We start from the raw sequence: 9,919 nt of genomic DNA, 5'->3' as shown, positions 1-9,919 counted from the left end.
TGCTCAGAGGACTGTAACTGTAAAAGTTAATGTAATTGTAGGAGTGAGAAAAGTGAGTCCCAGAATGGATCTGGGCTTGGAATGTGAGGACGTGGCTTTACTCTGCTTACAGCCAGTGAGTGGGGTGGAGGATTCCCAGGGGTAGGCTGGGCTGGTACCAGATGCTCTATCTTATCTGGCCACCGTGAACTGATTGGAAGGCAAGTGTCCAGTGCCAGGGGAAAACAAACCGGTCCACTGAGCCCCGGGACATGCTGTGTGGCTAGGTGGCATGGAAGGGACTTTTCAAGGGCGAAATGCCCTGCCCTCAACAAGAGACCCAGGTCCCTTATACCTCTAGCACCTGAAGCCAGATCTGGAGGTTGGGAAAGTGGCCTCCTAGGGCAGAGGTTCTGGGCAGGTATGCAGAAGGAAGGTGGCCCCAGGCTAGTCTCCACCCAACCCACAGGGACACTTCTCAGAAAACAGGCTCCTGAGCTGAGGGGAATGAGGAGGAAGATCCCCCCTATCTGGCCATCTCCTGCTCCTTGTCAGAGGAACCATACAAAACCTTTATCACAGCAGCACCCTGCTCAGCTGACCTGACCCTACCCCACCCTTGTTTCTACCCTTTGACCCCTGGCGAACCTTTGACTCTTCAAGAACCTGAAGACTGGTGGAAGGGTTGGGTGGCCCCGAGGGAACTCCCATTGCTGAGGTGCCAGCATTACAAACAGAGCCACAGCAAGCAACGTGTTCATTTTGTACGGAGGCATGTTTTCAGCTTCAGTTTTTCACATGCAGTCTGGTGTGAGACTCCAGGATGAAGGGGGTTGGGAGCCCTTGGGCAGGTCACCTTATTTATCTGAGACTGTTTCCCCGCCTCGGAAATGCCCTACAAGCCTCCTCCTTTGGCTGTGCTTTGAAAGCATTCTCAGCCTTCCTTTACAGCCACCCCAGATGATGGCAGGGCATGGAAGACTGTTAGGAGTCACAGTGCCCCCCAGGGTGGGGAGACTGGCCCAGCTCTACTTTGTAAGCCACCGGTCCCAAGTAGCCTGGCCACCCTGAGCCTGTGCCTCCGCTGCCCCCACGTGGCCTGATCAGGTGCAGCTGCTCCCAGAGGCAGAGCGTGAGGAGCAGACCTGGGAATGCCGGAGGGACAGAGCTGACAGCCTGACGCTCTCCTCTTCAGGAGGGCACCCCAGAGGGGCCTCTGCTTCCTCAGCGACCCTTAGCTTCAACAGAGGAGTGTTCTCCAGCCACAAGGAGCTGTATCTAAACTAATGCCTCTAAACTTAAGACTGGCTCCAGGAGGAGGAGGAGGAGGGATGCTAAGTTGAGGGGCCAGGCCACTCACTCTGGACCACCTGTTGTTCCCAGGTGGGTCACACCAGCCTGCTTCTGCAGGACAAGAGGACCGAGCTCCCTTGACCGGACACTGAGGCTGGGCCTCCTGGTAGCTCTTCACACGAACCAAATGGGAAAACAAGGAAAGTTGGCTGTGCCTGGAGCTTTACTCCCTGTCAGGGCAGTACCTCTGGCCTCTAAGGGGAAAGGCCTGTCCACTCCCATCCATGCTCCAGGCCCCCTGCACCTCCAGCTCCCACCTTCATCCTGACATCTCCCGTGGATTCCTGCCCTCCATTCCAGTCTCCCAGAGTCTGGGTTTGGCCAGGAGGGGAGAAGGGGACTGGCCCTGGTGTCTGCTCTGCTTGGCCACACCACCAGCTGGAGGGAGGCCACAGGGTGATTCCAAAGGATGATTCCCAGCCTGGGGCTGGACCAGGAGCACTCTCCCAGTGCTGGGCTCTGGTCTTTGGAGGGTGTGGCCTCAACACCCTGCTCACAAGGTTGGCTGCTCACAGGGCCCAGCCATCAGCAGGGCTCTGCCGACCCATCTCTGTAGGGCTTCTCTTCCACATGGCTGGTCTGCTCCAGAAGCCAATGATGCTCGGACTCACTCATTGTCAGTCTGAGCGTCACCTCCTGGAAAACGCTGCTCACAGCCACCTACATAAGCCAGAGAGAACCAAGCCTGCTAAGAGTTACAGTTCTGTTCTTTAGGGAAAACTGAGGAAATAGGGTAAAAACATTGGGAAAAAAAGTTAATAAATAAATAAATGAGTTACAGTTCTAACACCTCCAGGCCCACCACCCAATCTAGGCCTCACTCTGCCCAACAACATCCTTACCTGCTCAAAGTGAAGTTTCTGGAACATTCGGATGCTTGGTTCATTTCCTTGCCCAATTTTAGCCTCAAACTTGGTCAGATCTAGTCTGGTCACTCCTCACAGAGGAGATGAGAGAGGGGCAAGTAAGGAGGTACCTACCCCCACCCACCCTGTCCCAAGCTGCAGAGGAGGAACCTGTCACCTGCCCCCACCCTCAGACCTGAACAAGGTTCACCCGGGGCCTGGCCACATCCCACATTGTCTGCCCACACTTTCTTACCATAAGACAGCATCATGAGAACAGCCTCAGTGCCAAGGCCCTTACCCCTGCAGCTGGGCTCTAGGAGAAACAACAGGAACAGCACTGATGCCCTGTGCCAGGCTCCAGTGTGTGCGCTTGACAGATACCAACCATCTCGTTTAATTCTCAACAACTGTGAAGTTGCTACTATCATCACCATTCTGCAGATGAGGAAACAGGCACAGAGAAGTGCAACTTGGCCCAGGCCTCACAGCTTGCAACTCAGCAACCTGACCTCAAAGCTGACCCCTTTCACCTCATGGAGACAGCTCACGGGCATAGTCAGTAGCCACTTGGGGGAAACTGAGGACTAAGAAGGAACAGAAACAGGAGGGACTCCTCCTGTAATTTAACAGGATGCTCCAGAGAAGACCATTTATTTTCAGAGGGTGCCCAGCCCACCCCAAGTATGGCACTCACTATCCTTGAACCTACCCCAAACCAAAGGTTAAGTTCACACCTAAGCATAAGGAGAACAGTGATGAGCCCAGGGGTGTACCACCAGGCTGCGCGGGGCTAGGGGCTAGGCTGCCCAGCCAGGCCCTGGGCTCACCAACATGGAGCCTCCCAGTGAACCCCATGAGTGCCCACCCTATGTGGCCTCGGCAGGCTCGGGGTCAGCAGATCTGAGAGCCAGGCAGGGCTAGGTGAAACAAACCTGCAATCATGACCTCGATCTCCCCCAAGGTGGGGTCTTCTAGATCTGTGAGGAAGAGGTTCACATCTCCCACCATGCAGCTCTCTTCGGTGGCGCCTGGCTGGGCCTGCCACTTCTCAGCATCCAGCACAATGAAGGTACACTCTGAGGAACAGGCAACAGGGTTACCGCACACAAACTCCAGAGGAGAGAGGAGAGGAGAGGGTTCCTATCCAAGCCAGAGCAGTGTACAACACAAGCATCTCTAAGTCTACCAGGAGAAGAGGGGGTCCCAGAGCTTGCTTCAGCTCATTACAAAACTCCAAATTTGCCTCATACAGAAAAAGACAGCCTCTCCAACCAGCAACCAAATTCTCAGAGAGCAGGGAACACACAGGAGGACAGTCACCACACTAAGCTGTGGCGAGAGATGTGAGGGACAGGGCCTAAATTTACAGGCAGAGCCCCAAATGTTCTACTTTCTCTAAATCCTTCCAAGCCTGGTGCAACAGGTGGGGAAGAGGACAGAAGGGTCAGCCACAGGGAACCGCTTCAGGGGGCATAAGAATCCCAGAGTTCCAGCACCTTCTAGGCTTTTCACAAAGCTTCTATGGCTGGGGCTGAGAAAGAAAGGGAACCTGGAGACTGCTTGTGGAATCGTCCTCCCAGAACTAGGGCTGGGGGAAACAGGAGGCACTCCTTACTATCTGCATCTTCCCGCCAGCTGCGCTGCATGGCATACTCCTGCTCCAGGCTCAGCGGCTCTGAGGCTGTCAAATGCTGCAGCTCCTCTGATTTCATCCACTCATGGTACCTGCTGGGACAGGGGTGGCCTTAGACATACAGGACTCATTCAAAGGCATACGTCTCACACGTAATAATGTGAGGGTCCAGAACCACACAGGGCTAACATAGGGCTCAAAGAAGACCCAAAGCGTTATGATTGCTCCTGAGGTGGGGGCCACAGGCACAAGACCCAGAAGCAAGCTAGTTTTACACAAGAACAGCAGTAGGAGTCAGTTCTATCTGTCCAACTTCCTATCCTGTCTCGGGTCAGTGCGGAGGAGCAGTCTGAAACCAAACATTCTTCAAATTCCAGAAGGGGAAGTATATGGCAAGCTGACTTCAAGGAAGGCAGCTGGACAGATCCCCACAAAGTTAGGGCACGAAGAACCGTCAAAAGGAAAACTACAAGTAGAGAATACCCATCTACAGCACCACTATCCCAATCTGCCAGACATGTGCCAACACCCCCCACAAGAATCCCATCATGACTCAGTCCTGGCCTTTCGAATGGTAGATATCACAACTCATCAGCTCAGAGTTTAAGGACAAGCTAACATTAAGTCTCCAAGAACTGAACATATTCACTGGCACCAGGGAAACATCACTAATTTACACTTGGGTGAGAAGATAATTTCTTTTTCTGACACATTTAGTTTACATAAAGTAAATGCTTGCTGAAAGGCCAAAGGAAAGCTGAGAGAATGAAAGGGAAAAAGAGGATGAACAGCTTCTTCCAGAGAAGTCGGAGTCCCCAGCTTCTGCTTTTTTTGTTTTTTGGCTCTTGTTCCGTCACCCAGGTTGGAATACAGTGGTGCAATCAGAGCTCACTGCAGTCTTTATCTCCTGGGCTCAAGCAATCTTCCCATCTCAGCCTCCCTAGTGGCTGGGACTACAGCTGTGCACCACCACGCCTGGCTAATTTTTGTATTTTTTGCAGAGATGAGGTCTCACTAGGTCTCGAACTCCGGCGCTCAAACGATCCTCCTGCCTCAAGCCTCCCAAAGTGTTAGGATTACAGGCGTGAGCCACCGCACTAATTTTTTTTTCCCTCATATATAATTACTTCTCACAATGAACGTTACTTCTTAGGGGAAATAGCCCTGAGACTGTGGCTAAAGAAGGCTCCTCGCTGTGCCTTACACAGCTCTGGGGCTGGTACGCATCCCATGTCAAGCGGGAAATACCTGGGTACATGCTCTGAGGTGTATGGTACAAGGACCACCTTCTTCCCCAGCAGCAAGGTGTTCTGATTCAACCTCATGTTAGCAGCCTGCATGCAGACAGGGAGAGCAATGACTTCAGGACTCTGAATTTCCTCCCACTTTGGGTGGGAGCTCCGGCCCTCCTGCTGGGGCTAAGTTGACTTCCGCCCTTCTTTCCTTTCAGACACATCAGAGAGCTCGGACTGTAAAATCCTTGCAAGAAAGAGAACCGGGCTGGTTAAGGATAATTAAACAATTCTTAATTCTCACCCCAAGGGACCAAGCCTGGGCTCCGTTTTTGCCGGTTCCTTCCGTCCACTCCGCAGAATGTCGATTCCTAAAACCCAAGCACCAAGTACCAAGACTTATCCCCAGAGCTCGCATTACTTGCCCCGTCCAGGAATTCCAACCGAGAATCAACGTTCAGCCCTGTCTGAAACCTGCTTCCGACCTCTCACCCAGGCGACCCCTCGACTGGGCTCTGGCCACTCCCTCCTCCCCGCCCCCGACCACTTCAGGGCAAGGCGGGCTTAGTCTCAGGCCCTCCTCTTGGAGTGGCGTTCTAGGCCACTGTCCTCGACCCTCCAACCACGGGGACCCTGGCACTGCCAAGCTCACACCCACCCACCGCCGACGAAAGCGTCCACTGCAGAAGAGGTGATCCACCTCCTCCAACCAGCCACGCTCCCAGGCCCGGCTCCCGCATGCGCGTGGGAGCGCGCCCCGCCTACTTCCGCTTTGGTGACGGCAGCCGCCAGGCCCCAATCCCGGTCCCACCCCCGCGTGGCGCCCAATCAGCACGCGTGAAGGAGGTGGGCTGCGGGGCCAACGCATGCGCGCTGCGGGCGCTGGTGCGGGACAGCTGGCGCCGGCAGCAGCCGACCAGCGGGAGGCGGCGGCTTGGGAGCTGGCTGTGCTGTAGGTGTCGGTGCCGGCTGGGCGGGAGGGGACGAAACGGGATAGGTTGGGGCGGGGCGGTACCAGACTCGGGACTCCTCCAGGAGAGAGAGAGAGGGAGAGACTGGGAGTGGGGTTCTTGAGAAGAGAGGGAGCTTTGAGGGTGGGGACCCTTGAGAAAGCAGGTGGAGGCAGGGAGTGGAGGCCCCGCTAAAAAGAGGAGGCCTTAGGGCCAGGAGTGGGGTTGGAGGGCAGCGTAGGAAAGCCTCCAGCTCCCTGCCCTAAGCAGAGGTAGCAGACAGTTCCTTGGGCTCCCCTTTGTGGTAGTGAGCTCCCGGTTCCTGGAATTAAATGGGTATAACCACCCCAAGGCCTGGAAAGGGGGCTCTTGTGGTGGGTGAAACTTCGTGGCTTTAGAGGCGCCTTAAATCACCTGCGCTCCGAGCAGCTTTGAAAACATCTGTGCTGGGCACAGAGTAGTGCCCTGTACAGCAAGGAAAAAGTTAGAAGAAGTCGTTCAGATTGCTGTCATCCAGGGTGACCCCTCCCTTGGGGATGAGTTTTGTGACAGATACTGAGGCCCTAAGTGCCTGTGATAAAAGAGGTGGTGGGGAAAGTCCGCAAGCCTCCTCCCACCCCTTTCTCAGTCCATCAGTTACCTGAAGTCTGCTCTTTTGTTTTAAGGAGCCGCTGCAGCCGCCGCCCCTGCACCTAAGGAACCTCTGCTGCCAGCCTTTCCTCACTTTTGGAAATGGCGGGTGAAATTACAGAGACCGGAGAACTCTACTCTTCCTACGTGAGTGTGACTGACAGAATCTTTTGCTCACTCAAGTACTCCTGGCTTCTAGAGAAGCACGCTGCTTCATGGGGATAGGACTAGCGAGTGCTTGCTGCTTGAGCGGTCTCTGGAGGAAGCAGGATAGGGGAGTTCCATGAGGCAGCAGCTACACTGCTGCTGTGGTGGCTTAGAATGCAAGTCAGGTTTATTTTCTTTTTAAGGTGTTTGTCAGAGTTGGTCAAGCCAAACAAAATCGCCGTGCTGTTTATAATGTTAATCTCGGGCCGTGCGCTGTGGCTCACACCTGTAATCCCAACACTGTTGGAGGCCATGGTGGGATCACCTGAGGTCAGGGGTTCAAGACCAGCCTGGCCAACATGGTAAAACCCCGTCTCTACTAAAAATACAAAATTAGCCAGGCGTGGTGGCATGCACCTGTGATCCCAGACACTCGGAGGCTGAAGCAGGAAAAGGACTTGAACCTGGGAGACGGAGGTTGCAGTGAGCCGAGATCGAGCTATTGCACACCATCCTGGGCAACAAGAGCGAGACTGTCTCAAAAATAAATAAATAAATAATGTTAATCTCAAGGCTACCACCACTTGCCTTGAGTGCTTCCCTTCAGATGAAGAGTGATGGACAACTGGTGACTGGGTTTTGCTCATCTCAGCAGTTTGACACCACTTTGGTCTTTACGGAATTTTAAATTGCACAACTTTTATAGTCTTGGATGGAGTAACAGGCAGCGAAGGCATGCAGAGACTTCTAATTACAGTTTGGTGGACTCTGCAATTAGAACAATTAGAATGATTGATTCTCACTGTGTTAGGTCTGTGCTACCTCTCACTGCCTCTCACACACACTCAGTTTATCTTCTCGATGTGCCACATGATTTGGCCATGGTTATTACATCACAGGGCCCTCTTCCTGGATAAGTAGCTGGAGGGTTGGAATAATCAGATGGTTGACTCAGGTTGCTACCAAGTATTCCAGGCAAAAGCAGCACTGCATCTTCGTTCTAGAACTTGCCCTGCCTTGTATATAACTTCCTCTCCCGGGGATCCCTGTGCTGTTTCTGCTGGCTTCACAGACTAGTACTGTGGTATGATGGACAAGGAAGTGTCAAGACACTTCCTTCACAGCTGGAAGAAAGCCCTCCTGATTCCAGGGTCTTCCTGTTGGGCCTGTGCCATTCATGTGTGGCATTAGAGGAGACTCCTTCACTTCTGCAATTTCTCAGGGGAAATCTTCCATGAACCCTGGAATGGAATGAATGGTGTCCCTCCCATTTGTGGATTTAATGTAACAGCTCCCAGCCTCTTGCTGTCAGCAATGAAATGTCCATACTGTCTGTTAATAGAAAAGTCACCACAGTTCCTGCTTTTTCTTACAACATCTATAAACTTAGAGATAAGGAATTGAGTCATCTCTGTAAGTTTTGTAAGAAAAACACTTTGACATGTCCCCATTTCTTGTGTCTACAGTTGTTCAAGGGGTCCTTTCACATGTCAGCATGTGCCCACAGGAAATCAGGCAGTTATGCCTGCAAGCTTCAGTGGGCTCTGCTCTTTTTTGTTCTCCATTTCTTGTGTTTTATTTCTTTCAGGGTCTTTGTTGCCCAAAGGGCCAGCTCTGAGCATTGGCCATAAACAAGTGCTTGTATTCTTTTATGCTACTGGTGAAGAGAGATGTAGGGAGGAGATGGGGGGTGGTGGGGATGATGTGGCGTCACCCAGGGGGCAGTAGTCAGGGTTCTGAGGGGAGAAGACACCTTCTTCCTGAGCGTTCCTTAACTCCCCTATTCTGGAACAATTCTTGGTCCTCTGTAAGACCAGAAGAGTTTGTTGTCACTGAGCCCAGATAAGCTGTGGAACTAACTCACTGCTGATGCTGCTCCAAATTCCTCTGCAGGCCCCAGCTCAAGACAATGTGGGCAGAACTCTGCTCTGGCTGCCTTGGGAAACCAAGACACTAGGACGTAATTCATACATGTGCTTCAGCCCGTGGTCATTGACAAGACAAAGCCTCTCCTTAGCTCTTTATTGCCCCATTCATTATGCGTTGTTTTCCCTTCCGGGAATTCCAAGGATGTTTGCTTTAGCTTGAATTATTCTACCTAAAATATTTGTAACAAGCGGATGAGCCTCCTGGGTGGCTCAGATGTCACACCCTCTCAAGGATAGTGCTGAACATAGGAACATGGTTCAGACAGGTACATGTACCCATAAGGGATCTCAGGACAGGCATGCCTGTTTGCCCGTTTATGAGGACCAGGAGTGACACAGGACTGAAGTAGTTGTTGTGTGATCAAAACACAGGATGCTGTAGGTTGCGCCTGACTGAAGGGTTAGCGCCGAGGGTGCCTCTGCCCGCTGGTTCCTGCTGCAGATTATTGCGGTTGCTTTCGAAGGAGAGAGCACTCGTTTCACACCCTGAAATCCTAGTCCTTGCTTCCACATCTTTGCTGCCTTCTGTTTCCTTTGACGACTGTCAGGGGAAGCTGTTGAAAAAAGATACTGGTGACGTCTGCCCCATGAAGGTTACGGGTGAGGCTGCTGGGCGGAGGTGAGGCAGGTGGGATGCTGCACTGAGCTCTCTAGAGCATAGGGGAGCAGGCCAGCAGGGACTGTGCCTCCTCCAGTGCAGCCACAGAGGAAGAGCTGAGAATTGGAGGAAACTCAGTTTAGGCTGCATGCACTGGTCCTCATTATCGAGACTGCAGTAGAGACTATTCGACAGCTTTCTGCCCCTACTTGCCATGAGTCTTGCCCACAGAACTGTCCCATGACTAGTAGACGAGAAGGTCTCCTTTCTCTTCCTTCCCCACAACCTCTCTTGACCCAGCCTATGGCTCAGCCCAGATTTGCTTCCTGCCTCTATGTCCCCTCCTTGTGATTGGCCCTTACTGATTACCAGAAGGTAAAGAGGATGGAATGCTCGCCAGGACTGCTGAAGTCCTCAGAAGACAGAGAGGGCCTATGTTACCCTGTAGGATTCCCTGAGCCCCCAGTAAGCACACAGGGCTTGCTTTGAAACTGAAAAAATTGCAACAAAGCAAACCAACTGCGATTACCCATTTCTGCTCCCAACTGCCAGTAGTTTCTCTCTTCATCTCTTCATTCATTTCTTTGTAAAGTTTTTTTTTTTTTTTTTTTTTTTTTTTTT

At 52.5% G+C, this 9,919-nt stretch overlaps 2 protein-coding genes across 18 annotated transcripts in view; one reads left to right on the top strand and one right to left on the bottom strand.

The window, feature by feature from the left end:
• Positions 1 to 735: 735 nt before the first annotated feature.
• Positions 736 to 5,844, bottom strand: NAT9 (N-acetyltransferase 9 (putative)). 15 transcript variants are annotated; one of them, XM_032241782.1, is made up of 8 exons: positions 5,708 to 5,808; positions 5,350 to 5,416; positions 5,062 to 5,147; positions 3,796 to 3,905; positions 3,113 to 3,256; positions 2,434 to 2,493; positions 2,175 to 2,269; positions 736 to 1,992 (listed from the first exon to the last, which is right to left on the bottom strand). In XM_032241782.1, exons 3-8 carry the CDS (start codon positions 5,136 to 5,138, stop codon positions 1,858 to 1,860), a joined length of 621 nt encoding a protein of 206 aa, XP_032097673.1. In that variant the 5' UTR covers positions 5,139 to 5,147; positions 5,350 to 5,416; positions 5,708 to 5,808; the 3' UTR covers positions 736 to 1,857. The 15 variants fall into 15 exon arrangements, with proteins under 15 accessions (XP_032097673.1, XP_032097674.1, XP_032097677.1 ...); XM_032241784.1 differs by having other exon boundaries at positions 1,860 to 2,052; positions 5,708 to 5,819; XM_032241783.1 differs by lacking the exon at positions 5,350 to 5,416 and having other exon boundaries at positions 5,704 to 5,844.
• TMEM104 (transmembrane protein 104) overlaps positions 5,810 to 9,919 on the top strand; it is a 61,560-nt gene continuing 57,450 nt past the window's right edge. Inside the window, exons 1-2 of one of the 3 annotated variants that reach the window (XM_032241776.1) lie at positions 5,810 to 6,001; positions 6,661 to 6,772. In XM_032241776.1, the coding sequence (XP_032097667.1) occupies positions 6,728 to 6,772 (45 nt within the window). In that variant the 5' untranslated portion in view covers positions 5,810 to 6,001; positions 6,661 to 6,727. The remainder of the gene's footprint in view (positions 6,002 to 6,660; positions 6,773 to 9,919) is intronic. The other 2 variants (XM_032241774.1, XM_032241773.1) reach the window with 2 other exon arrangements.

Source organism: Sapajus apella, unplaced genomic scaffold (genome assembly GCF_009761245.1).
Source record: "Sapajus apella isolate SASKATOON/1434 unplaced genomic scaffold, GSC_monkey_1.0 scaffold48, whole genome shotgun sequence".
Taxonomy (NCBI): domain Eukaryota; kingdom Metazoa; phylum Chordata; class Mammalia; order Primates; family Cebidae; genus Sapajus; species Sapajus apella.
This window is presented reverse-complemented; position numbering and strand designations above follow the sequence as displayed.

Bases quoted from the DNA above. Each gene is read 5' to 3' on its own strand.
- NAT9 (XM_032241785.1), bottom strand. From the start codon at position 5,463: ATGCGAGCTCTGGGGATAAGTCTTGGTACTTGGTGCTTGGGTTTTAGG. The intron at 5,148-5,349 runs GTGAGAATTAAG...GTCTGCATGCAG, and splicing joins CCCAGGCTTGGTCCCTTGGG to GCTGCTAACATGAGGTTGAA. The intron at 2,494-3,112 runs GTTTGTTTCACC...TGTTTCTCCTAG, and splicing joins GATCGAGGTCATGATTGCAG to AGCCCAGCTGCAGGGGTAAG.